The sequence below is a fragment of the Notothenia rossii genome, assembly GCF_949606895.1.
Source record: "Notothenia rossii genome assembly, chromosome: 4".
Taxonomy (NCBI): Eukaryota; Metazoa; Chordata; class Actinopteri; order Perciformes; family Nototheniidae; genus Notothenia; species Notothenia rossii.
This window is the reverse complement of record NC_136902.1, coordinates 81,496,814-81,524,585: the sequence shown is the minus strand read 5'-3', so window position 1 is coordinate 81,524,585 and position 27,772 is coordinate 81,496,814. Positions and strand designations below refer to the sequence as shown.

The 27,772-nt window shown below is 37.3% G+C and overlaps 4 protein-coding genes across 11 annotated transcripts in view; 2 read left to right on the top strand and 2 right to left on the bottom strand.

The window, feature by feature from the left end:
* Positions 1 to 1,701: 1,701 nt before the first annotated feature.
* On the bottom strand, positions 1,702 to 8,735 carry LOC307037624 (uncharacterized protein). Its single transcript, XM_079678679.1, has 8 exons — positions 8,680 to 8,735; positions 6,686 to 6,714; positions 6,133 to 6,191; positions 4,730 to 5,041; positions 3,983 to 4,258; positions 3,152 to 3,286; positions 3,006 to 3,036; positions 1,702 to 2,825 (listed from the first exon to the last, which is right to left on the bottom strand). Exons 1-8 carry the CDS (start codon positions 8,680 to 8,682, stop codon positions 2,804 to 2,806), a joined length of 867 nt encoding a protein of 288 aa, XP_079534805.1. The 5' UTR covers positions 8,683 to 8,735; the 3' UTR covers positions 1,702 to 2,803.
* Positions 8,736 to 11,644: 2,909 nt separating this feature from the next.
* LOC307037982 (uncharacterized protein) lies at positions 11,645 to 13,643 on the top strand. Its single transcript, XM_079679257.1, has 3 exons — positions 11,645 to 12,535; positions 12,912 to 13,130; positions 13,213 to 13,643. The coding sequence occupies exons 1-3, from the start codon at positions 11,682 to 11,684 to the stop codon at positions 13,418 to 13,420; spliced, it is 1,281 nt and encodes a 426-aa protein (XP_079535383.1). The 5' UTR covers positions 11,645 to 11,681; the 3' UTR covers positions 13,421 to 13,643.
* Positions 13,644 to 13,667: 24 nt separating this feature from the next.
* Positions 13,668 to 18,553, bottom strand: LOC307037981 (G2/M phase-specific E3 ubiquitin-protein ligase-like). 4 transcript variants are annotated; one of them, XM_079679253.1, is made up of 13 exons: positions 18,147 to 18,553; positions 17,795 to 17,913; positions 17,410 to 17,716; positions 17,230 to 17,309; positions 16,956 to 17,014; positions 16,667 to 16,706; positions 16,519 to 16,586; positions 16,340 to 16,429; positions 15,891 to 16,204; positions 15,532 to 15,710; positions 14,939 to 15,111; positions 14,437 to 14,651; positions 13,668 to 14,360 (listed from the first exon to the last, which is right to left on the bottom strand). In XM_079679253.1, the coding sequence occupies exons 1-13, from the start codon at positions 18,319 to 18,321 to the stop codon at positions 14,125 to 14,127; spliced, it is 2,055 nt and encodes a 684-aa protein (XP_079535379.1). In that variant the 5' UTR covers positions 18,322 to 18,553; the 3' UTR covers positions 13,668 to 14,124. The 4 variants fall into 4 exon arrangements, with proteins under 4 accessions (XP_079535379.1, XP_079535380.1, XP_079535381.1 ...); XM_079679254.1 differs by having other exon boundaries at positions 17,795 to 17,910; XM_079679255.1 differs by lacking the exon at positions 17,795 to 17,913 and having other exon boundaries at positions 18,147 to 18,550.
* Positions 18,554 to 21,441: 2,888 nt separating this feature from the next.
* dync2h1 (dynein cytoplasmic 2 heavy chain 1) overlaps positions 21,442 to 27,772 on the top strand; it is a 111,552-nt gene continuing 105,221 nt past the window's right edge. For 4 of the 5 annotated variants that reach the window (XM_079678418.1, XM_079678417.1, XM_079678419.1 and 1 more), the window contains exons 1-11: positions 21,442 to 21,531; positions 22,536 to 22,753; positions 23,073 to 23,246; positions 23,591 to 23,729; positions 24,036 to 24,154; positions 24,736 to 24,880; positions 25,250 to 25,395; positions 25,544 to 25,630; positions 26,117 to 26,251; positions 27,126 to 27,239; positions 27,345 to 27,456. In XM_079678418.1, coding sequence (XP_079534544.1) covers positions 22,571 to 22,753; positions 23,073 to 23,246; positions 23,591 to 23,729; positions 24,036 to 24,154; positions 24,736 to 24,880; positions 25,250 to 25,395; positions 25,544 to 25,630; positions 26,117 to 26,251; positions 27,126 to 27,239; positions 27,345 to 27,456 — 1,354 coding nt within the window. In that variant the 5' untranslated portion in view covers positions 21,442 to 21,531; positions 22,536 to 22,570. Of the gene's footprint in view, positions 21,532 to 22,535; positions 22,754 to 23,072; positions 23,247 to 23,590; positions 23,730 to 24,035; positions 24,155 to 24,735; positions 24,881 to 25,249; positions 25,396 to 25,543; positions 25,631 to 26,116; positions 26,252 to 27,125; positions 27,240 to 27,344; positions 27,457 to 27,772 lie in introns of those variants that run through there. The other variant, XM_079678420.1, reaches the window with a different exon arrangement.

The following is a 27,772-nucleotide window of genomic DNA, read 5'->3' as shown; positions in this document are numbered from 1 at the left end:
AGGGAATCCCTGTGACTCAACGTTATGTGGTGTAGGTTTTTAAATTTTTCGAGGACATGTAAATTGACCTTTTTGAATAATTTTTGTTTGAGGGTAATTTGTTTGAGTCTTTCTTTGATACAGTTTCCCCACTCCAAATAATATGCTTTTACAAATACACTCCAAAATATCCAGTTCTGATTATTGTTTATTCAGTGGTAAGTTTAGCGTTAAGATATCCAAATAGCAGCTCTATCTTATGTTGAACTTAAGCGCCTCATATCCTTTTTCCAGTACCTCAAATTGACTAATGTTTATGTTTAAACTAAGTCTGACATGTGGTGTGTTTCTCTCACAACCGCCACAGAGGAAAGTCCTCCCTGGTTTGTTTGGGTTAGACAGCAGAGGAATGAGGGAGGGAGGACAGCGAGATGGGGAAGAGTGGGAGGTGAGGGGATGATGACAGGGGAATGGGGGGTGTGAGTGAGCTTGGACAATGCTCTCTGAATTTTAAAAAGGGGATAGAAAAAGGCGAGGGAGAAGGGGAGTGGAGGTTCTGAGGAGAGAAAGCGTGTGGAAGAAAAGGGGAGAGGAAGGTGGCAGAAGGGAGCTCGTTGGTGGGGGGTGATGTGGCAGAGGGGAGGATAATTAGAGGGAGGAGGGGAGTGAAAGGGAAATCACGGAAGATGTAATAGCAGAAAAGTGAGGAGAAGGGGAAGGAGTGAGTTTGTGCAATGAGGGAATTAAAGAAGGAAGGAGAGAAAGTATAACGATGGGGAGGATTGATGTGGGAAGGAGGAGGAGAGGGGGGGGGGGGCAGGGACCTTGGGGGTTACATTCCTGAAGTGCAACCAACCTGGTGCTGCTCTGCTGCCCAATGTAAACACAGGGCAGAGAGGTGGACTGACAACCTGTCACTGTAACTCACAGTGAGACAGAGTGAAAGCAAGCGGGGAAGAGAAATGGAGGTGTGTTATGAAAAAAAGGAAAAAGAGAATGGAGGAAGAAAAAGTAGCAGGAAAACAGAGATGTATTTGGAGTATGACAGTTTTCTACAAAGTAAAACATATTCTTTTTTAGACAGAACATTGTCCTTTCTCCTGTCATTGACTCAATACTCTCATATTAACATATCCTTTGATGCCGTCTCACATCTAGTCTACAATCCTCTCCTATTTCCTGCTTTTATTTAATTTATTTTTTACTTCAATAAAGCAGGGCCCATCCTTCTTTTCCTGGAAGGTGAGAATATATTGAGGACAGAGAGACATCATATTGACATAATTTATCTCTTAATAGTTCATTTGATTACATTGCAGTGATTAGACAATATGTGCTACATTTAAAAATATTGTTTCATTCCCAGAGCCGGCTTAAAACATGTTGCTTTTGCCAACTAAGTCACATATTGAATGTGGCTAATATATGTGGTACTTAAATAATGATAACATTGATCTTCAGATATTGTAGTTAACACAATACCAAACAGGCCAATCTGCCGTGACAGCAGGAGAATTGTCTTCTTTACTGTGCTAGTGCGACATCTAGTGGCAAATACAAAAGTCACTTCAAAAGGAAAATGAATGAGTTCGGTTAAAGCTACAGTATATTTCTAGAGATTTGTGTAACCAAAAGCCCCAGCAAGGTCTTCAAAAGTTTAAATACGATGATATGCAGGACTTCAAATACAATGTGCTAGTAAAGAATAGAACACAATACAAATGTAATTCAAACATGTTTAATTTACTTTATTGGATTACCAAAGAATACATATGAACTCATTTAAAATTGAGTTAACATAGCCATCTAACAGGATTGTTTGCTACAAATTACGGAAATGAAAGAAGCAGTTTGAGATATTGGCAATTCTTTGGAATGAGGAAGAAAAGCCAGCTTACCCGAACAGTATAGGGTAAACAAATTAAATAATGATATTGAGAAATAAATCCTTAAAATTAACTAAATATGTTGCAGCATAAATATTGAATAGGAGAACAGTCACCAGAAAACCAATTGCTTAAGTTCTGACAGAGACCAACATTTTTAGCTAAAAAATCATTTGTATTGAATATTGCACTTTTACAAGGAAATCCTAAAATATTGGAATTTACTATAATACTTTACTTTACTTTACTATACCGCAGAGAACTATTTATTTACAAACACTATTCTGACGTCTATTTCTTTACTTTTCTCAGCTTCTCACACTGAAACTATTTACAGAATAAACTGAAAACAGAATAATCCTAGACGAAATAGGGGAACCACAGTACATTTTTAAAATATACATTGATAAAAATAACGCTCTAATATATACATTGAATAAATTAATAGAACGTTTTCAAGTGCAGCAGCAGCAACAACAGCAACAACAACAACAACAATGTTCTGTATTTCAAAAAGATGAAACACAATAATTTATGTAACAGATTAAATTATGTCAGTAGAGGTCAGTTATACAGTAAAACACAAATTTTACCATTTGTGATATGATTTCATTCTTCACAGTACTGGGGAGTTTGTCCCCAGAGACTTTTGCCAGACATTTAAGTACGATTTTCTCACTTCAATGATGCACTGTACTTCCCCTATTACAGTAATCTGATAAATAATACTTCCTCAATTCAAATGTCAGCGACATGTTGACAGTAGGCTGTCCAGTGAGTTGGTACCGGTATAAGGTATAGTTTACAGTCTATGGTTGGTACGCGGGCAGCAGTCACATTATGTTATTTACACTTTAGTGAGATTTTTCTGGGAAATGGCCCTTCAAATAAATCAGACATTCCTCTTCATCAAGCACTCAAGTTTCCTCTTTTTTTTTTTAATTGAGGGGTATTCCCTCCCTGAAGAAAAGAAAGAAAAGGAAGGGATAAGTCAGTTTTACAATATTTCAACATGATGTAAAGGTTACAAAAAGTAAAGGCAACGTTTGTGCTTCATCTTACTTTTCAACAGGTTGTATTTGACATTACCTATGAATTAAATCAAAGTATTAAAGGTATAAATTCTAATCATCCACTTACTCCTCATCTTCTTTAATGTCTTCATGTTCTCCTGGAATCAACATAGATAGTGCTGTGAGTTTTTTCAAGTTACGGAGTCATCCTTATTCTTTTATTTTTGTATTTATACAAACACAACTTGTGAAACACCTAATATCGGTCCTTACCTTTCTTACATTTCTTGGTTTTCCACCACAGCAACATAACAACCATAACAACCATAACAACTGTAACACCGACAGCCGACACTGCAATGATTATCACATGAGGCCAGGGAGGATTAGATGTATATTTGGGTTTGCCTAGAGAGGAGAACACATGGAAATTAGTCTCAAAAACATATGGACTTCGACATAATGTTCTCTGTTGATGGCATAACCACGCATACAGTTTTTTTTTTTTTTCTTCTTACAAGTCTATCTAAAAAAATCTGCTTTTGATCCAACTACAACTAACCTGAATTAACTTTTTTTTGCCACAGGTACACATGCCAGGCACTATAGATCAAATGAAAATATACTGAAGCAGAAATTCAGCGGCATTGGGGCTGAACTGTGAAGTTCAGGTCAAAATTTGACTCGGTTCAATACATGTCAGATAGCCTACCTGAAAAACAAATGATGTTTTAACCAGCCTCTGCTGTACAGTACTATGTGGTACTATTGCTAGTTAGCCAATGCTAGCATGTTTAACTAAGATGGTGAATTTAGTTAACATTTTACCTGCTAATGTAAGCATTTAAGCTGAAAGCCTGGCTGTGTCTAATTACATCCTAACAGACCTGTCGGCTTGGCTGTAGACTTGGTTTAACCTTAAAAATCTCTTAACTATAACACAAACTCTTTGTCAACCATGTAAAAGGATTTTTAAAAATCCTCACATATTTCCATAACATTTGCCATATGCCAAGTATTGCCTTTTACACTTACCAAAACTTGCAAAGGGTTTAAAAGCACACAATAGGGACAGTTATTTTTTCTTAAAAGTTTAGGACTCACAGACTGACAACAGTTCTGATCTGAGGTTGCCCACAGAGCAGCTGATGAAAATCTCTCCATTGGAGCAGTTGAGCCGGGCAGTGCTGGAAGTGTTGACCAACTTGGTGACATTATCTCTCGTAATGTTGTTCATAGCCTTCAAAGTGTGAGTCTGTGATACGTTCCACTTCACTTCTGCTGGCGGGTAGCCGCCATGCGCGACACATGTCAGTAGGCAACTCAAGGGAGGACTTTCATCACAGCAGTCCATTGTAAGGGCAGGTTTATTGTAGTTTCCTATGAGAGAGACAGAGAAAAAAAACCACTGTCATTCATAATACGTTTCATTTCCTGCATGTCATGGTAACTGAAAATGGCTATGTTTAGTTAAATTGCTATTAACCTTTTAACAGAGCCTTTTTGAGTCCAAGATCACAAACTCACAGATCAATTATGACTTAGATAGTTCTGGATTAATGCAAATGTGTTGTTTTTTGATACTGAAGTCTATTTTCAGGGGTGAAAAGTTATGTCACTTGATAGATAACCTTTTGATCGTCTCCCTATTCTGCTTCCAACCTAAATAAATAAGCTTGGAGACACATAAATTAGTCTTGAAATTAAGCTTCCTTTATCTTGAAACTGCATCCTCGCTTTAATAAGTGTAACTGAACTAAAAAATGGGTTTAACAATTGCATGGTACAACAAAATATCCTAACAACCCACAACTCAAAGAATTACATTTTAAAAGGTTAACATACTCATACCTGTGACACTGAGGTGCATATCAGTTTGAACTAGGGGTAAGTGATTGCCACTGTTCATGGTATAGCACTGATAATCCCCTTGATGTGAGACATTCAAATTGGACATGTGCATCGTTCCCTTCTTAGTATCGATTCTTGTGTTGCTCCATACCGGAACCAATGTTGCCTCTCTTCTATAGTATCCATTCACGTACGTGTCGCCCCTTTGAATGTACATTAAGCCTAGTGTCTTATTTTCAACAACGGGGCAGTAAAAAGTCACATTTCCACCAACCACTCCTCTGTACTGATTCTCAATCAGTACAGCACTTCCTGCAGAAGAAAAGGAAGCAAGGACATAATGAAAAGAAGCAAGGACATAATGTTAGAGCATGCTAAAATAAAAGTATCTTCTAGGAATTAACAATCTTTAATGTTGTGCACTTTTTGATCACAGAATGTCTGAGTAGGAAGCATTTAATTGAACATAAGAAATAAAAGAAAAAAGGGATAATGTTCTATAGCCAGAACTTTGGTTTGTTATGTTATGTCTAAGGATAGTAAAAGCACCAACAAACAGGTTGACATCTGTAATAATTTACTTCATAAACATAAGATAAGAAACATACTTGTTTTTGTGTGTGTAAAGGTCGGGAGTTTCTGTTTAGACTTTTAGCTCATGTCCTCTCATGACGTAAAGGGCTAATCACAGTTCCTCTTAATGTTTTTCTAAAATACACAACTACAATTGTCCCGTTCATGTTTTACATGATGTAAAGGTCAACATATTGACCATTGTGTTATAGTGAGCTGAAGGTTTCACTTTTTATTTTAACTTTCTGTGTAGGTGTTTTTGGTAATACCAATAATGTTTAGGTTCTGTTTTGACGGTCCAGTTCTGTGTTGCTAGCTGGACTTTGACTTTGTCTTTGTCTGACATTTGGTGCTGTTTTTGGTATTTATAGTTGTTTTATTCCAGCTCTACTGAAGAAACCAGATAGGAATATAAGCTTGATAAGGGTGTCTGGACTTTGATAGTATTTGCATGGGCTTTAAAGTAATAGTTTGGGAAATAGAGTGTTTTCCCAAATTGGTAAAATAATCATTTAAAGCCAAACGATTGAGATAAAAAAGAATTAGAGATATGTAGAGCTTCAGAGTTGGATGATAATTATCTGTCTATTCCTGTCTGCCAGCAAACCTTTCTCATTATAACTCAGTTATTTGAATTATTTGGAGCTCCAACACTGCTGGTTTCTAATCTAATATAATACATTTGGTACTTGTTTTCGATCAAGCAAAGTATTGTGATATCAAAAGTCCTTACGGTATGCATGTAATCTATTTATATATACAACTGGTTCCACTGTAAAACCAAGACAAGAGTGTGTTGTTAATGCACTGATATGAGGTGAACTGCTTACCTGTGACAGAAATAGCACCAGTCATAATATACAATTGGGCCAGCCGGAAGAGGGAACTCCTTTGGTTGATAGGAAGACAGGAGGAAGCATAATTAAAATGGTTTATAATTGTTTTCATGGTTACCAAGGTAACACTGGGAATACCAGTGACACAGAGATGAATACAAACTGTGTGACAGAAAGAAAATGCTCTGCAACTACATAGTCAAATACCCCTGGCCCCGTGCTCAGAGATACTATCATAAGAGGTAAATATGAGCCACCATTGCTAATATTGACTCAACCGGCCCCTCCTCGATCATCAACTGTCATTCTTTTTAAATAGTACTAAACCAAAGACCGTTATGGTAGCAACTAAACCATTGTCCTATGATTCACAGCAAAGTACATTTATTGTAGCATGATACAACCTGTATATTGTTGAAAGGATATAATAACCGGTTTCTGGAGATCAATTGTGGCTGGCTTGAAGAAAGGCTGCTGTCAGCATTTTGTAGGAGTTTCAGATACAATAATAAGGATGAGGTAATACAAAAAGCCAAAGGGCACTTACGGGAAACACTGTGGGTTGGAAGGGGATGCCTGTTGAAAAGAAAAATCAAGTTAAGTGATAGTATTGATTCTTTTTTTAATTTAATTTGGTATCTTTTAAATCATTGCACAGGAGCAATACTCATTCAGGAATTCTTAGAATATTTTATATATCAAAATCTTAGACATCTTTTAAACTGTTAAACACATGGATGTCGTATTTGCTGCTTTGGGGAGTCTGCAATATGAAACCTGCCCTACCACCTATCAACCCAGTGTCTTATGTATGTTCACATTGTGTGTGGAATTCTACGGAAACAAAACAGTATCTGAAATATCCGACTGGCCTTTTACAGTAAGTGAAGTTAGGGTAATGGTTTCTGTCATCCAGGAAAAAGAAACCTTGTTTTGAACACCAAGATTCAGGAAAGTCCCATTGAGCAGTAGGCAGTAGCAACAGTATCTGCCAAAAAAAACCTGCCTTCACACTTGAGGCAGTAACTTCTCATATTCTTATATTTTGTAGGAAGTATTATAAAAGTATATTATAAAAAACAGCCATCAGTTAATAGTGTATTTAGTTTTAACTTGAATATTTTTGTGTTTTGATGAGTCAAAACACGAGTCAAAATGCATCACACGCCCTACAAATGGTCTTTCTTAACTCATGCATACTCACAGTCTACAAATAACACTGTTATTTGTGTTATATTCACTCTTTTGAGGAACATTCTTCATATTCAACACTTTGCATTTAAAACACACATTTAGAGAATATGAAATTAAAAAAAAGAAAGCATAAGCAGAAGTGTCTTCTCGACAGAAACCACATCTGAGGGAATCCCCAGGGGCCACGTGAATACCTAAAGAACGGTTCATTGTGTTTGGTTCAGCAAAAGTGTTACCAAATGGATAATAACATTAATTCAAATCTGAATTAATGTAAATAATGTTGTAAATGTTTGGTTTAAGTCTCCCCTAATTTCTATGACTGTGTCTGTCTTTTACAACAGCAACCAAAGTATAGTAATCATCACATGTAATGTAATAAAGCTGCATTAAGGACAACTTTAAAAGAGCTAATGCAGATTGTCTTTGTTTACACTGCATTAGAAAAGTCTTAAGTCCTCTCTTTGGCATTGTTTGAGTCCACACTTTCGTTGTACTGGACTGTGCAATAGAATGTACACAAGTTTTAGAAGATTTCAGAAAGCGATGGCAAAACATTGCATAGCATTGATTGAGCGTTATTATTGACTTTGTGCGGTCTACTATCACTTATCTATCATCACCTAACACCTTTAATGTTTTTATTGAGTCTTTAGACAGAGAGTTTCGATAATGGGGAGTTCCCTATGACGTAACGTGATTTACAATCGATGATACATAAATGATTGCATGACTTACACTAATCATATAAGCTACGAAACCACATACCAGATTCACACATTGGATTCATGTTATCTCACATTTAGTTTCATTCATTTTAATGTAGGAGTCGTTTGACACTTCTTGTGGTTCAAGAATGTTCAGGGTGAAACCTATTTAATGTGAGTGAGATACTCGAAACAGACTAAAGAAAATTATCTCTGTTTCACAAATATAGTTATACACACAAGGATATATTCAATCAGCAGTGCCTATTTGCAAATAGCAGTCCTACAGTGATATAGATCAAGCTCACAGAGGCGGTATGTTGGGAGTTAGTTTACTTAAGGATAAAACTAGTCTCACACACACACACACACACACACACACACACACACACACACACACACACACACACACACACACACACACACACACACACACACACACACACACACACACACACACACACACACAAACACAGTATTCGGGGGCTGCTGCTCAGTGTCCTTTCAAGTATTTTTTTGATACAGAGAGACTTCCTTTCTGACATTATAGTAACAGACAATGAACAAACTTATCCGTAACAATAACATGACATGTTATCATAAAAGACAAGGAAAAGGAAAATAAAAGCTAAGCTCTTACCATTGTGCTGTGTCTGCTGTTAGTCAGTAAGAGAGTGAGAAGAACATGCTGTAAACTTCCTCTTCATTCAGAAAGAAACAAAAGGGGCAGGGCAAAACAGTCACGTGACAAGCAATGACACACAATCTGATGTCAACCTGAGCAGGTTTTATTTGCATGTTTTAAAAAAAGCTTGTTATATCTTTGATTACAGCAGATATTTATTATAGCATGTATATTATAGCACTTATTATAGCATGAGAAAACAGGTGTTAAAATAGTAACAATAACAATGGCTTTGTTCTATGTCAGTGTCCCAGTAAGTCACTTTGAGATTCAAATTTTAACATATGACTTACTGTTGGGAAGCCAAAAGAGGGCTTCCACAGAATCATGTCAGGACATTTAGGCTTTGGCACATTGTGTGTGTGATCACTACGTGTCTGTTATGTCACAGCGGAACAATCTTCATGAACTTCCCTGTCTGCTAACTAGCTCATTCTCACTCTCATCAGACCTTGTGGTATGAATCACAGTCAAATGTTACAGTAATATGCAGTGTTGCATTAATATTCTGATGCTATGATTGTTTTATTTCTTTTTTGAACCAAGGCATCACATAACTAAGTCACAAGGAATGCAGAGGGAGGGGGAGTAGGATACTACAGATCATAGTAAGATAATTCATTTAATCAGTCAACTGATTAGATTTGCCATCACTTACTGTACGGAGGCTCAGTCATTGGTACACGTTTATTTATAAAGCCATGTTGGGTAAACTCCCGTATTACATCTGTTCACTGATAACACAGAGAGTTGCAAGCAGCTATTGTCTGAGATCGCATGATGTAGTATTGTTGGATGTGCCAAGAGCAAGGACTGTCTTAAGATAGCTTTTATTTGCGCAGCGCCACTTGCTTGGAACAGTCTACAGCTAAAATTGAAACTGAGCAATTTTATTCCTCTGAATGTTTTTAAAGCAAGTCTAAGTGAAATGCTCTTTGAAACTATGGGTATTTGTAAATGTTGATAAGTATGCAAATGTAGCTTGTAAATATGTTGCATGATATCCTCTATTGTTTTATGTCGTTTTATGTTTCATGTGGAACCTAATTGCTGCAGGTCTCCATTGAAAAAGAGATCTATGATCTCAAGGGACAATCTGGATAAATAAAGGTTTGAAATGAAATGAAAACTATTATTTCATAATCTTAATGAGACATGGGAGAAGTGGAAACTCTCCTATTCAAGAAAAACCTTTACAATTTAGATTTGTATTTCCTTAAATAAATAATATACAAATGTTTTATTGTGCAAGAAAAGAGGCACGTGTTACTAAACAGGCCAACTGTTTCCCTTTTGGGTAAAAAAATGGCCACTTGGGACACAAGAATACATTTGAATATTGCTATAGAGCAGTGACATGCATCATTTGCGGTAACATTTGAGATGCATTATGTTCAACTGTGTGTCTCTAATCCTCCATCTTCCACATTGCAGTCATGGATCAAAAGAAGGTGCTTAAATGCCGGTGATGTCACACAATAACTCAGACACCACTAATGATATTTTCAAAAAGCACTTTTGGATACAGGTGGTGTAAAACATTTTCAAAAGGTCAAATATGCTCTCACAGCTGCTTTGTTTCTGACACTGTTGCAGATGACTGGTGTACCACACACATTGTGGTGTGTGGTACACAGAAAAAAAAGTTTGTGTTTCAGACTTTTTTTCGGAGTACATTTAGAAGATCTTTTCACTTCTGTTTTTTAATAACTTTATTATAGCACTTATAATATAATATAATATTCAAACATTTACTGTTATTGTCAATTCTTATTATCCACTTCATTCCTGCTAATTGCCTCTCAAAAAGGTTAATAATTGACAAGGTACCAAGCTAACTTAATGAAGTGTTAACTTCACTTTGACATTTGAAGAGTAAAAATACATGGTTTTTACCAGTTTTGACTCAGTGTCTCTGCTCTTTATCTGTTCTTCTTTGAATAGCCTCTAACTAACTAAGACATTAAATAGGGAATGCCTGGTGATTTCCGTGTGTATCCCTGAAAAGTTTGATATGCACCCAGAACGTAGAGCCACACAATGACTCATCCCTATTATATTCATAGCCCATCCCAACGCATATCGGTAAACCACTTTATATCTGGTTTCCTTTTGAATCATCTGACTTTAAATGAATAATTAAGTAGTTGCCTAAATTTACACAAGTGAAATAGCTAAATAGTCATTTTAATAGAATGTAAATGACTGTAAGACATCATTTCTTATTGTCAAAGGCAACATTTTCATTCCATCAGGTTAAGAATTGCATTCCATATCAAAAATACACTTACACTATAGAGGTGGCATGCATGTTTGTGAAGGCGAATTCCTGTTTCTGGTATAATGTGATAAATTAGAGCTTTATGTATTGGATAAGAGGGTATAACAGGAATTGTACATCCAGGTAAAATGTAAGACTGCAAAGAAATATATCAATCAACAGTTTGCATATTTATTACAAAACTGATGAGAAGACATTATAGATATTCAAGCGGTATGTGGAAGTGAAGTTCCTCCCCCATACTGCCCACAGAACACATTTACTGTATACCACATTTCTTACAGTAATTTGTTGTTATGTGGGCTGTAGGAGGAAGTACGGTGGCTGGGAAGTGCAATGGACAATTACAAAGTGTGAAACACTTTAACAAAGCTTGAGACAAATTTACATTTTATAAAACAAAATTACATTAGCAAAAACACTTTTACCAAGGATAAAACAATTTAACATTAACAAAAACAAATTAACAAAATGCAAAACACTTTAACATTTCCCGAAACACTTTAACATTTCCCGAAACACATTAACATTTCCCGAAACACATTTACAAACCAGAATTAAACCGGAAGTGACGTGACGTGACGTGACGTAACCATAGGACGTGACGTGATTGGCTCAAATTTAAATTTGTTTTGGCGGAAAGACCTAAGGTACGAGTGTGTTTCATATACAGTCTATGGTGTGTTTACGTTCGGTAAACATGTTTTGTCCGTTTTGTGGAAACAACCTGGAACAAGTGACACGGTTTTGCCTTTCGTGTGGAGGATCTCTGGAGTGTTTAAAGGACACGGGTCAGACAGAAGGACCAGATATCTTGCATCATTGCGTGCAATATTTTAATGAAGGTCACTCGTATGCTGTAATCGTGGACATTTTGTCTACCTTTCACGGTGTAAAAATCAGTTTGCGGACTCTTAAAAGCAAACTGAATCAAGCCGGGTTTTACCGCAGAAAGGGTTATTCCTCTCAAATCGCTGTAATTAACGCCATCAGGTTGGAACTTCGTGGACCTGGACAATTGTTTGGATACCGAACAATGTGGCAGGCACTAAAACAAAAGTACAGTCTTCGAGTGAAGAGAGATGATGTTATGAATTTGCTCCGGGAGCTTAACCCTCGAGGCTGCGAGAGGAGATCTCGCAGAAGGTTTATAAGGAGAACCTACCACTCAATGGGACCGAACTATATGTGGCATGCTGACGGTTATGACAAACTTAAGCCATTCGGTGTGGCCCTTTCAGGATGCATAGATGGATTTTCACGTAAAGTACTATGGCTTGAATGTGGTCCAACAAACAATAACCCAAGAGTTATCGCTCAATATTTCCTCAAATGTGTGCGAACCCTCGGTGTCATCCCCATGAGGCTGCGGACTGATTGTGGCACGGAGAACGGAATTATGGCTGCAATTCAGTGTACCCTACGTCACCATCACCATGACTACTACTCTGGAGCGTCCAGCCACATGTATGGCACATCCATGACTAATCAGCGCATTGAGTCCTGGTGGTCCATATTAAGAAAGGGAAGGTAAGTGTTTATCATTATTTTCTATTACTTGCCAACCCTGTCAGACAAACAACATTTGCTTAGCTAAAGTGTATCAGTTTTTATTATAATAGATATAATATATAGCCTGTAGTCTATGACCCAGACTATACAAGGCCTTTCTTTAGAACTTCTTTTTGGCAGAAATAAAGTTAGAAACTGTGAACATCTAAGCGTGGGTTTTGGATTGAACAGCGGCCCCTGAGGGGACGTAGGCCCTATAGGTTGTGAAGCAAATAAATTATGAAATAGACACTCAATGATTTGTTGTTGATTTTACTGGTAACCTTTTAATGTAATTTGTAGAATTGTTGTATATTTCTTAATAATTCACTTGAAAATATATCAATTTCTATAGGTCTCAGTTCTGGATGGAGCTATTTGCAGACCTCCGAGATGCTGGATACTTCAACGGGAGTCACGAGCATCAGTGCCTTCTGAGATTCTGCTTCGTTGATGTTATTCAGAAGGACTTGGATGAGTGTGTGAGACTGTGGAACAGTCACAGGATTCGCCCTTCCAGAACAGCATCATGTCCAGGAGGAGTGCCCAATGAACTGTACTACTTGCCACACAGGTAATACATTGGTGATGGATTGATACTTCTTTGTGTTTTTATCTTAAATGTAAATAAATACTATATCTTCTATTTAACATAGATTTGGCTCCAGGGACTGTGGATTTGAGATTGAACAGGCAGAATTGGATGCTGTTCCTGAGACAAGCCTGTCAATAGCTCCATGTGGGGACCAAAACATGCAAGAGTACTTGGACTTTGCTATGGAGCGCAATGACCTACAGAAGCCAGAGAACTGGGAGACTGCATCAGAACTGTACATGAAGCTGAAAGAATATGCTCAGTTATAAAGTAATCGAAAAGGTATTCAGAAGTACAGTAGCACTGTTTCACCACTCCAAATCAGATTTCAGGGCTCAACAATGCTTGGTTTCATGGTTTGTCAGACTGCATTTACTCTTTCCCCTGTGACGTATCCAAATGATTATGGTACCTGTTCATCCGAAGACTGGTCCTATTTAGAAAAAAGATATTCCCATACATTTTTAAATAAAAACAGCATTTTGAAATGAACATTGTTTCCAGCCAATCACCATATTTGTTTCAATGTCATTTATACAGCACCAAATCACAGCATAAATATCTTAATCATTATAAAATATAACCGGAATAACAACAAACAACGCTCCAATTAGCAAGCACAAACAAGGTTATGTTGTGTGTGTAATTGTGTGCAGAAAGAACATTTCTGTATAAGTCTTATTTCAACCATGTGGACTCACTGGAAACCTGAGAATGAATGACTGATTTACAACAAAGAAGCTATGGGTGGCAATGTGAAATATGTATAGCAAAGTTCAGAGTATTTATAAAAATTGTATAGGTATAGAACAATACTTTGATTTTGTCCCAAACTAAATGGACAACATGAGCTGTAAGAAGAAAAAAAAACACGTTCACATCCAACAACAACTATGAACAACCTTTATAGAGTGTTTACTCTATGAAAAACCTTCATAGAGTCTGTACTCTATGGGTCATCCAGTCACATGACTTAAAAACAGCCAAATCCTGGAGAATTTTGCATTCCAAAGTCCATTTGGGACTTAAACACATTGTATGCGTCAAGGAGAGGTAGTTTTAATGTGTTGGAACATGTGTTTGCCATTGGGAATGGAGAATCATCAAGGAACTCTATTCCTGGCGATGGTTCAAATCCAGATGGGGGAAGTGAAGTCAGCCCAGTCGCAAACATCAAAACATCTTCCAAAGACACAGCAGTCTGGCTTTCTGCAAAGAAAACATGTTCAGATACATTTTGGCAATGTGTTTCCTGAAATAGTTATAAAAACAGCGATTTACAAACCTTCACAATCGAGGAGATAGTCTGCCCAGTAGCCCAAAGTTTGACTTTCCCTAAGCCTCCTGTTACTCCCTGGTGGACTGAGGTCAGGCTTGAAGAGTCGCTCAAGTTCCAGAGCAGTAAGTCGCTTTTCAGAGTGGCACAGGACCGGGGCCAGCAGAGTAGGGTGCTGCTGTAGTGCGTTTAAAAACTGAAGGGCTGAAAGACCCTCCTTGAATCTGAAGAGTGAACAAAAAAAATATTTCATCACAAAGTCACATTTAAATAACCTAATACCTAAAACAAGGGGGGGGTGGCATGAGCACTTAAAGATTGGCACAAGACAGGCAGGGAAAGGAGAGACGGACGTCCCATATCAGTTATACTACACAGGCACACATTTTGACACTGACTAATTGCTAACAGATAAACATAGAATAAACCAAAGAGGGGGACCATGAGGAATTTTAAACAAAAAATTCTTACATACATTAAAAAAAAATCATGAATACAAATATGATCTTACCTCTCAATTACAGAGGAGTTTCGGCCAATAATGTACCACTGGAGGTAGTCTGACACAATATCATTCTTTCCTTCAACAGAAGCCACATGTCTCAGACAACCTGCTGTCTGTAACATTGTGCTGTGTCTCATGGTCATTTCTCGCAAGGCATCCACTGAGGCAGCATTCTCAATCTGAAGATTATAAAATGGATATAAACAATCCAGTCAATAACTGCATGTACTGTATATTCTTGCCATTTTTTTTCCATTGCAAGATTTATATATTACTATTACTACTATCCTTGTACAATATATACCTGGCTGCTAAATCCTCTATTACAGGATGTGTTTTTTGTAAATTGTGTTTGTGTATCTTTACTAGTTTTTTATCATTCTTCTTAGGTAACATTAAGTTGTCTTTGGCTCTATTCTGCTCCAACAATGTAAATGTCCCCTCTGTGGGACTAATAAGGGTATTCTGATTCTGATCACAAAACAAAAAATGAAGCCAATTCGGTGTATGTGATAAAGGTAAAGTAAAGATGTCTCAAAACACTGCAGGAACTACATAATAATCTACCCTACCACACTGTTGCTGTATGCAATTCTCACCTCTTGTAAAGCTTTCCCTACTTCTTCATCAGTTATTAAATCAACTGTTGCTTTGAATGAAGGCTGGCCTGCAAGATAATGTACAAGATCTTCTGACAGAAAATGTGGCCCTGGACCTCCATGCACAACTGACACTGCAATCATCTTTCCTGCCAAGTAGTATTCATCCTCCCTAACAGCTGTGAATAAAGGTATTCATATTGCAAAATTAAAACTTTATTTAGTATATACTTTAATGTACTGTAATGAAACTCAACGTTTTGGAAAAAATTGTTCAAGCAACAAATCATATGTCATGTGATATATATGGTTAATGATCATTAACAATTGTATTAGTACACTTCTAACCGTATGCATACCATTTGCATTGTAGACCAAGAAGCGGCGTCCGTCTGGCCCATCAAAAATGGGCCGGTCTTTCAGATTCTTCATCAGTAGAGATAACAACTCTCTCCTGGGACCACCTGAGTCAATTCCTTCTTCGAAAACACCAACATCATCAGTGAATTTTACCAGCATGTCACAGTTTTCTGAATACGATGTACGCTTGAAACCTCTGACTGCTCCATCCCAAACATTAGCCCTTGAAATGTTGAACCGGCTGACTCTTCCATGATCAATAGGCTGTGAGAGGTTAGCAATAATGGCAGGTAATGTAATGTTCATCTCCTCCCTGTAAAGGAAAAAAAGTGACCTTATTAGTGGATATTCCAGAGAGTGCACAAACAGTTTAAAAAAAAAAATGTTGTACCAGAAATATTGTACAGAGAAAAAAAATGTAATGTCACTGTAATAGCTGTCCGTTTACATTTCAGTGTCCAATAAACTCGTCATGTTGACTGCAACCAGCTCTTCGTCCTCTTCTTCAACACATGGTGCATACAGGTCTGTGTATGTACTGTTAGGAAGTGATCATTCCCATGTTAAAACATCTTACAAACAAAAATGTCTTTCTCGTGTAAGTGAGTTACTAACATTTGTACTTACCTGTAGCAAGTAGTCTTGTCTGTATTTGTTTTGGGTGGACCCATATCCTCAGTATCAGATATTACTATCTGAAATACAAATACAAATTTCTGTAACAAAACAACACTGAACATTAGAAACATCAGGCTTCCACAATCTGCCTCAATACCTGTCCAGGCTGAGTTGTGGATGAATGTCCAAGTGCCTTCCTGAAACATGATAAAATTGATAAAATTATTAACTTCATGATACAGGGTATAGTTGAGTTTTAAGTAACATTTAGAGGTAGGAGGAACCATAAGATTTATAAATAACAGATTATTTTTGTTTGAAATTAGATTAAACATGACATGTATGGTATTTTTGTATCCATGTTCACCAGAGAAAATGCTGTGGCCTATTCTTATCATCCACTTAAAGATAAATTACTTATTTTGTAAAAATAAGTACAAACTTACCCTTCATTTTCCGGTTTGTGTTTTGGAGTACTTTTGTTTCGTGGTTCAAATTCAAATACCTGAGAGTAAAAGTGTACAATTATCAACAGCTTCCATTATTGTTCCCTTACCACATATGTCTATCAACAGTGAAACGTTGTGAGTGTTTCTGATAGTAATTGTAACTGCCAAGTTGGTTCTTCTAAAATATTTACCAGAATATAGATTTCCTGCTTAAAATCAAATGTATATGAAAAATAAATAAATGAACATTAAAATAAAATCATTTACGCACCACAGTGTCAGCCTGATTGAATTCAGCTGTGCTCCTAGATGTGATGACAATATCCGAATCAGAGTCTGAGGTATCATCCCCTGTAGTAAAAGCAAAACGTTCAACACATTATTATGTATGCTGCAGTAGAGGATGTTAACATGTAAACAATTAAAATATTGAATAATAACATCCACAAACCTCCTCTAAAATGTTTCTCAAGGCAAATGAAAAGGGTGATCCTGGCATATGCCTTTCCTAAATCCTTTTTATATTCTGCCAATGTGAATGGCTTTTCTGAACCAGGCACATTGACAACCTCTGAGCAGTCTGGATACAAAAGGACGTACGGTCCTTCATCCATGTCCTTGTTAAAGGCTTTCATTTTCTGGACAGCTCGTTCCAGTATAGCAGGTGCTGCTACCTCCGGGTCTGTAAACAACGGGAGTGTTTTCCCTCTCCGAGGCTTTAAATCAACTCCTTGTGGCGACATCATTCCTATGTTTATCTAGTAAAATAGCAGAGATATAAGTAATGACACACACAGAGACACTGAGATTTCTATGAAACGGTTAATGCAGCTTACCTGGACTCGTCTCTTTTCTTGTTTAAGTCTTCCTTTCCCACAGTTAAAAGACTGTTTCTCTTTTGACTTTGAGTTTCTGTACTCCATGAAAAGTTTATAGGATCCGCCTGGTTGTTCTGCTATGAATAGTTCCAATAAAAATATAATAATTAGCAGCTCCAACAATCAGCAAAAGCAAGTGTGCATTAAAGTTTACGGAAAACCTAAAAATAAAAACTAGCATATTAGCTCAATGCGTTGCTATTCCGTTAAAACATGGATTGGTATTTGACTGATATGAAACTGTGATTGAACTTTTATTTACTGCATGTCTTACATTAGCATCACAAAGCTAGCGCAATACTACACTTACTTTGTTTCGCATTTTCCGGCTGTTTCGATGTCCCCTGTGCGCTTGGTACACCCGTCTGGTCCGTGTCCTTTAAACACTCCAGAGATCCTCCACACGAAAGGCAAAACCGTGTCACTTGTTCCAGGTTGTTTCCACAAAACGGACAAAACATGTTTACCGAACGTAAACACACCATAGACTGTATATGAAACACACTCGCACCTTCGGTCTTTCCGCCAAAACAAATTTAAATTTGAGCCAATCACGTCACGTCCTATGGTCACGTCACGTCACGTCAAGTCACTTCCGGTTTGATTCTGGTTTGTAAATGTGTTTCGGGAAATGTTAATGTGTTTCGGGAAATGTTAAAGTGTTTCGGGAAATGCTAAAGTGTTTTGCATTTTCTTAATTTGTTTTTGTTAATGTTAAATTGTTTTATCCTTGGTAAAAGTGTTTTTTCTAATGTAATTTTGTTTTATAAAATGTAAATTTGTCTCAAGCTTTGTTAAAGTGTTTCACACTTTGTAATTGTCCATTGCACTTCCCAGCCACCGTAAGGAAGGGCTGATAACACTTTGGTTTACAGAAATCACTTCTCACTATTCTAGGGGATTTTGAAACTCAAAGACTACCTCATAATCTAATAGTTATCTGTAACAACTTCCTGTACAAATGCATTGCATGGTGCTACAAAGAGTGCAGTTGGTACTGCTATCTGCTTGTTTCTGAAAAGCAATCTTTATTTGTTTGTGCTCCCGAAATAAATTGTAGTGAATGTTTGTCAGTCGGAGAATATTATTTACATGTGATAAATTAAATTGGATTGAACAACAATGAGAGGTTTAGAGGCTGTTTTGAGAAATGCACAAGATTGAGTATGGTTATCAGTGTCATTGGTTAGTCTATGGTCAAAAAGATAAAAAAGATGTGTGTGGGGGTGTGTGTGTGTGTGCGTGACAAAAGAGTTTCCCTTCCATCTATATGCGGTCATTGAAAGAACTTAAACTCTGTTAAATATCAAGGGAATCCCTGTCCTTCTGTTTCGTCTTTTGTGTGTGTTGGTGTTAAGCTAGGTCATTCTTCATTATCAGGCATTGAAGTCCTGTATAAAGATTGGCCTTATTTCAAATTCTAGTATAAAAACAATTCTTACAAGGGGCTCTTCCTGAATAACATTGTGTTAAAAAAAAAAATCCAGACATACCATAAATACTATAAACACAAAGATATGGGATAGTAGGTTAACCTGACCAAGGTTTGGAAGGAGACATTCAAATATATTATGATGAATGTTTTGTGATGACATCCTTTTACGACTTTTTCAAGTACACATGTCATCTATCAGGATCACATGTCTAAGAAAAAGGCATAAGTAATACAAGCAATGACTCGCTGTACACCGTTGTTGGGAAAATACTAACAACGGTCTTGCCTCATTGAGACACTTAATATTGAGTCATTGTAAATGTTATTAGTATCGCAAGTGATTTGTCTTAAGCAAGTAAAGTGCAAATGCTTACACAAAGGCCCATTGTAGTTTTATAACGAGTAGTACAACATAATAAACAAATATGTGTCTCTCTTTTTGGAGTACATCTAAATAGGAATTATTAGGTCATGCTGAATGCATTTAAGCTGTAATATATGTTAATAAATATTTCAACAGTGGTGGAATTAACCAAACCACATTTAGTCAGGAATGTACTTAATGTGGGGTACATGCAGGTTACTTTCCATGATACTTTCCTTATGGATTTTAAACTTTCTAACTAATAGACGCCTCTCGGACTCTGTCACCACAGGCTCGCCTCAAGGATGCGTTCTTTCGCCCCTACTTTTTATAATGTACACTGATAAATGCAGGAGCATGCAAGACAATAGCTACCTGGTTAAATTCTCTGATGATACCACCCTCTTGTCCCTCCTTTGCGGCTCAGAATTTGGCCACGAGGGAGGCTGTAGCTCAGTGGATTAGTGCGCTGATCTTCGAATCAGAGGATAGCAAGTTTGAGTCCCACTGCAGTCAGCATGTTGTTGTGTCCCTGGGCAAGACACTTCACCCCAAATTGCTCCTGTGCGGATTGCCTACAGTATTGAGTATGTAAGTCGCTTTGGATAAAAACGTCTAACAAGTAACATGTAATGTAATGAGTGTGCTCTTACTGATTTTATTTCCTGGTGTGATGACAGTTTTCTGGATTTAAAATGTCTCTAAAACCCAGGAATTGATAATTGATTTTGGACGTCGCAAGGATGTTCCTAAGGAGTGCATCATAAACAATGACAAGGTAGAAATTGTCACATCATACAAATACTTGGGCACCATTTTCGATGACAACCTCAAATTTGATGTGAATAATGAGTGTATTGTGAAGCGGGGTCTACAGAGAATGCATCTTCTTCGCAAACTGAACTCTATCTCTGTCAGGCCTTTCATTCTTTGTCGTTTTTACCAAGCATTCCTTTTATCTGCTGGTTCCATAGCCTTACACTGAAAGACAGGAACAGCCTGAACAGCATTGTTAAAAACTGCTCTCAGGATCATCGACGTGAAACAGAGAGACTTAAACTCCTTCTGTAACCAACAGATTCTGCGGAAAGCAGAGAGCATTCTGGCCTCTCCAGGTCATGTTCTTGCAGATGAATTCCGTCTGTTGCCATGAGGGCGTAGATATGCTCTACCTGCTCTAAAGACTAATCGTTTTGCAAAATAATTCATCCCTTCTGCACTCAAACTTTTAAATTCTTGAAAGACTTTTATCTTGATTATTTATTTATTTATTATTGTGATGCTATGAACTATTTATCGTTTAAATTGGAATGATCCACATCTGTGCTCCCGGGTGTATCTGTGTGTTTTCTTCGTATGTTCCTGCCTGTGTACATGACATAAGCTGCTGCTCATAACCAATTGCCCCTTGCAAGATTAATAAAGTTGTTGATTGATTGATTATAATGCTATTTAATACTTAATCCAACAAATTAAAGAGGGTAATATTGTACTAAACCTACTATACAAAATGATATGTTATTAACACAAAATGCAAATCAACTAAAGCACGACTATGTATTATGGAAGATTAATTTACCCAGCAATATATAAAGTAATTTAAGTTACGGCTACATAATGCAACCTTAAATACATGTACATAATGAATCAAAACATATAATACACTTAAAATATGATTAGAAGATGTGCCATCGTGGAAACATATGCTGCCTGGCTCTGTACTCTTCACCTAAGTAAATGGCGTAAGTAAATTGCGTAGATTTCTATTTCTGCTTTGTCACGTGGTACAGTGGATCGTAGTTGCTACCTGGCAACCACGCAAGCATACACTTGAAGAAACAGACAGGCATGAGTAACAGCTTCCCTCCATGAACTGTGTTACAAACAGCTTTAAAGGTAGTATGCTTGTTGGCAAAACGTTATGAAACCAATGCTTCTGTTGGTTTACTAGCGTGCTGGAGTCAAGCCAGCTAGCTAAAATGCTTAACTTTAATTCAAAGAGATGGTGACGTTAGCTAGCTAGCTTGTGGATTTGTTGACCTCCTGTAGCCATTGTTTTGTAATAATTATGCGCCTTAACTTTGTAAACATTATTTTAGTCTGTGCCATGTGAAGCAAATAATCTGCTTTGACAAAGGACACATACTAACTTTGTATTAGCACTAGCACCTTCGATAGTACCGTTATAATGTAAGTTAGCTAATAGTTTAGCAGCAATACTCTAGTAACGTTAGCACTGCCCTCCCTTCAAAGACTTAGCTGAAATGTTAACGTACTCAATTATCTTAAGAGGAAAGTATCCGGGGTAACGTTTTAGTTGTTTAGAGAATTCATAGAAACTTGCACGGGCATGTGGTTTGAGAAAGGGTTGAAACTCCTCTATTTGCTTGTTTCTGGGTCGACAGAACAACATTACGAACTAACCCTTGGTTAAAGCGTAACAAACGCTGGTATTAACTTTAGTCAAAGTCTGATAGGGCCCAATTGTATTACATGATGCGGCAGTAATTGGTCTGATTCTGGGTGTATTGGACATGTTAGATGGGTTTTTATGTAATAGATAAATCCATTTAATGTGTTTGGCTTATTATTCAAGTCTATTTTACATGAGTGGCAAAGTACTGAGTCCTTCTTTCCCACATAATACAATGATATGTCTGAATTTACATCTAACTGTGTTCTATGATATATTTCAACCCTAAAGGAAGCTTTGAAAAAAGCCAAATCTGAGCCCAAATGATCTGTATAAATAACATTAAAACTTAAACTCACAATTTATAGTGCTTGTATTAGACAATAGTGACCATTAAGCCATATTCATTTTATATTAAGCCATATCCCATTAAGCCTTATCCCTCCCACCGTGCAGTCTTTACAGTGTTATTTTCTGTATATTACAGGTTTCTCAGCATCAGTACATCACTGTAGCTGAAAGATGCCCCACGGTTCAGATGATGCTCGCAAAAGGTTTATCTTGACCACAACAGGAAACTTCTATGGGATAAAACCTTCACCGTCCCTGACTGACAGCCCAGAGCTCAATAACTTTCTGGACGATGGAAATGAGTTTGTCCTGTCCATCAGCAGACATGACGGGGACCTTCACTTGTCAAAAAAGGTAACACAAACATATAACATCATTACAGTGTTTCAGTTTCTAGTGTGGATCAAGATATCCTTGTAAAAGAATTTGCCTCTGGGCTTATAAGACCAACAATCTAACCTTTCAACTAATGCGTAATGTTTTAAAAAGACTAACATGTACAGCCTAAACCCTAGTAGGGCTGTTTATATAAGCACATTTAAAGTGGTTTTCCATAATAGTTTACTTTGTAAAATAAACCGCCTCATCCTATGTATGGACAACACAAATGTACTTGACAGCAAAGCAGTGTCTTACCCCGCCTCTTTTAACATATTTGATCGCTCTTTGTCAGATTGAAGCATCGGGGGGAAACAGAGAGAAGGTGTTGGTGTTCTTCAAGCTGTATCCCACAGTCATCACAGAAGACAACCTTCACCATAGCGTCCTTGTGTCGTCCATGCTGGAGTCTCCCATCAACACCCTCTACCAGGCTGTGAGACAAGTCTTTGCACCTGTACTGCTGAAGGTGAGCCTGTATCCACAATAGTATGAGGAGGTACCATTCCCCAAGCTACTATTTGGAACATATTTCAATTTGAATAATTCAAAACAGTTCATACATTTTAGTTAGAAATAAACACTTGCATTCATCTATTACAAATGAAAGGAAAAACACATCTAAATTAATTTAAAACAAGTACTGGAAATACATATAACAAGACCATTGGGACATGTAAATAGATACCTTTAAAATGTTATACCCTTAAGTTTTGATTAATGTTTTTTTGTGGCCAAATAAAGCACCGGTAGAGAACAAGACAATTCAGTCTAAAACTTAGTAAATGTATTCTTTGCTTTACCACTCTGTAGGATGAGCGCTGGCGTTCAGCATTTGACCCTAAGCTGGCAGCTCTGCTGAGTGAGCTGGAGCTGGGCCTGGGCTCAGTGGTCCGCCAGTCAGGAGACCATCCCTCTGCTAAGAAGGGACGCTCAGAGGAAGATGTCCTCGGTATGCATAAACACTTTTTTGCTAAATGAAATACACAGGTCAGGGCCTTAGTGCCTATGATCAAGTAAGGGCTAAGGTTTTTTGTGAGTATAGAAGTGGTGTAACAATATACAAATGATTGGATTAAACATTTAGCTAATAAGTGTAAAAAAGTGTAATCTCAGTACACCTATCACAAATACTAAATAAATGTAAGGCTAAACAATATCGGTTCACTTCATAAAAGAAGTTGTCTTAACCTCTTTACTTAATTTAACATGGGTCAATTATTATTTTGAAACATTGTACTTTTCTCTGGCGATGCAGGCATCCTGACTCCCAGTGATGAGTTCCAGTACTGGGAGGACCTGGCTGAGTCTGCAGAGAAGAACAGTTCGAGAGAGAGGGCTTTATATATCACTGAGCAGTTTAAACCCATACAAAAGGTATACATGCAAACCTTTATGTATCAATATTGATATTGATATTTGTATGTACGTTTACAAATGTTGGTAGTCTCTCAGAAAGAAGTGATGCTGCTATCTTCTAGTTCACGCTGTTGTTAAGCGCACTAAAACTCTATTTTGTTTTTCATTCATACATTTGATAAAATATCCTTTTTTTATGACTTAAATACTTTATTTATTTAGTTAATACTTTTTTTAAAGGTGCACTGCAGACAGATTGCACATCAAGTTAAGCAATAAAAACAATGCAAACATTAAAAAAAGATGTTCCCTGTTCAAATGGATTTAGCACGTTTTGTCTCATTGTCTTCATTTTAATTGCTGTATTTCATTGGATGCCACAAACAACAGGAACATGCAATGATTCCACACATAAAATGCTAAAATACCTTTTTTCAACTTGGTACATATTTTCTTTTACGTTTGAAACCTTTATCTTAGCATGTTCTTTATTTTTCATGTAGTTTTAAGAAGTGTTTAATAATTGTTCTACAACTGATATTCAAATGGCAGGGAACTATCTTTGAACTAACTTATGTGTCTCTCTGTGATTCCACCAGGAGTACGGGGGTCTTGATGGCCTTTCCATGCCTGATGTTGTGGATCTGGTGGAACAGAGTAAAGACAGTCTGGATGATGTTTGGAGGCAAACTGATTTTGACCCTTACCCAGAAACGCGCATGGTGCGACTCATGGATGTTATTGGTGGGACTCGCACACAAACAAAAAACAAAAATAGGAAATGAAAACACATTTACGTCGGTTACAAGATCAGTTAGCTTCTGAGGTTAAACAAGAAACGCAATCTCTTGAGAACTGAAACTCACTTCCAAGAAACGACTCTATATACAGACCATGGCTTCTCAATAGTTCAATGTTGACCTTTTTGAGATTTAAGGGAGTAATTTATAATGTTGACTCAGTACTTCTGACATCCTACATAAGAAATATTACATTCCCGTGAAATGTAGAAAGCGGTTTCGCAATCTAAGATGATCTGTTTGAGCATGTCTACTTTTCCGTGCATGTAGCAACCTTGTCATATTTTATTGTTGCTATTTCTTTGTTTACTAGGTGGAGCCCTGGGAAGATATGTGCAGAAGAAGCTGAGTAGTCTAAAAATATTTGAGGAGCCTTTTGTATCCATGAGAGAGAACCTGAGGACGGGCGTTTCCATCTGTGAACAGTGGGTGGTAGCCTGTGAGCATCTGACTGGACAGGTATGGAAGAGATCAAAATGAGGATGAAATGTGCGCAAAATTGTTATAAATAATATGGTTTATACGTATAATAATAAATATAAAATGAAATCTAAATGAAGTGTCTGTGGTAAACACTAACCATGTATTAAACGGCCTTTTTTCTCAGGTGTGGAAGAGACATGCTCCACACCCCTGGAAAGGAAACAAGCACTGCCCGCAAACCCTACATTGCCTCGCTAAAAGATTGGATGAGGTAAGTCCTCTCCTGACATTGTGGTTACATTACATTTAGTGCTTGACATATATCTGTCAGAAGCGTCTTGGTTGACCTTTCCTTGTTTTTGCTCTTCTGTAAAAAGAACAGACGTCACATTGAGGTGGAATTTCCACATGTCATTTATTTTAAAACAGAACAAGGAAAAAAAAGTGAACCTGTAACGGATTCAAAAAGCGAATTGCACATTGTGCACCTTATTGATCCTGAAAGTAACGACACTGATATTTATTAACTGTATTCTTTCAAACATGTTTTTGTTATCAGTTTAGCATGCTTAAGAACCTTGTTTGTATTGTGTCTCCCAAACCCATTTACACAGCATCTTAGGAATAGTGCCATAGTCTGATAAGTCAGTCACAACTTGTAAGTCATATTGTTGACTCCTGCAAGCCTGATAACCAAACACGTAAACAAAACAAACATAGATAACTTGAAAACACTCTCCTTGTTTATGTCTTCCAGGTGGTGACTCTGCGTATCGTTCATGAGAAACTGCTGCGTCTGCTACCAGCAGGGAAGCAGCAGGCTCTGACTTCAGATCGAGTGTTTGAGCCTTTCTCTGGACTCAACCCTCTGCATTACAACCCCTACACTGAGGTTACTAGTGTATTTCCATGTGACACTTCTGAATGACCTTGTTTTAACCTTTCATAATGACTGTCATTTTCAGTGCATTCATGCATGCACAGTATGGTACAGGTACAGGTTCTCCATTGCATGGCTGCTTGTTGTCACATAAAGATTAATATCCAAGCTAAGGGGAATCCCCAATGAGGCTCACAATTTCTAGCTGCGACCAACATGTAAGCATCTGGCTGAATGGACGCTGCGCTGTACATATTCCACCCACCTCGTCCTGAATTGACTTTAAACCCATGTAAAAGCACCTGTCTTTAAGCATAGAAAAGCAATGCTGATTATTTGGGATTTTAAAGTAGCAGCTTACACTATTAAGGCAAGAATGGTTACCACTTTACAATAAGACTACCCTTATAAAGGATTCATAAAGGGTTTATAATTAGGTTATGAATTAGGTTGTAAGCACTTTATTAATCATTAAGAATCATTTATAAACCAGTTCTAACATAGTTTTCATACATCAACACAGGCTCACTATTTGGCAAGATGACTAGCCTTCTATTGGCTACCTAGCGAGAATCAACTCAGTGAACAACAGATACCAAGGATGCTGGCTGACGAAGAAGACAAATTAAGCTAGGTGGCCAATATAAGGCTTAGCAGTCCAGATAAATGTGGGCTCACTATTTGGCAAGCAACCGCTCACAGTTGCCCTGTTTATCACATGTCTTATAAAAGCTTATTAATGATTTATAAATTGTTCACAACCTAATTAATAAGTGAATTACAAACTATTCGTAAACCCTTTTATAAGGGTAGTCGTATTGTAAAGTGGTACCAAAGAATGTAATTTAATTTACTTAGATTATTACTTGTAATTGTTCCTTTTTAGCCTCTCTGGATAGCAGCGGTGGCTCAGTTTGAGCGACTGATGGCTCCCTCAGAACAGGAAGTCGCTGGCAGACTGAAAAGCTACATTGCTGATGTCCAGGACAACCCACAGCAGGTAGCGTGACACACCTCTTCGGATGCAAACACATTTTGTGTGGGTGTGTGTTGATCTGGGAGCTTACTGTATGTCCCTGTGTGTGTGTCTGTGTTTTTTGTCTAGCTGTTGCAGGTTTTCCAAAAACACAAGGAGTTGATCAGACGTCCCACCATCAGCAAAGAGCTGCAGTCAGAGAGAGAGACCCTACTGGCCAGACTCCTGGACTACAGCAAGGGTACACAGTTATGATTCAAAGCACGTATGTCTTGTTTTGTCAGAGATAGTGTGGCATACAATGACCAGATGCCCACATAAAAAAAACACTCTAATATGAAATGTTAAATCTATTCTTGATCTACTCAATAATGGTAAATGACTTTAAAGTGTTAACTGAATGTGTGAGAGCAGTATGTAAGCCATTCAGAAGCTGAAAGCATGTAATAAATCCTCCAAGGGTTTTTATAGTCTCATTGGGACCAATAGTATTCATTTAGCCCTCAAATGTAATAATACAATAATTGTAATCACTCAAAATATATAATAATACGAGA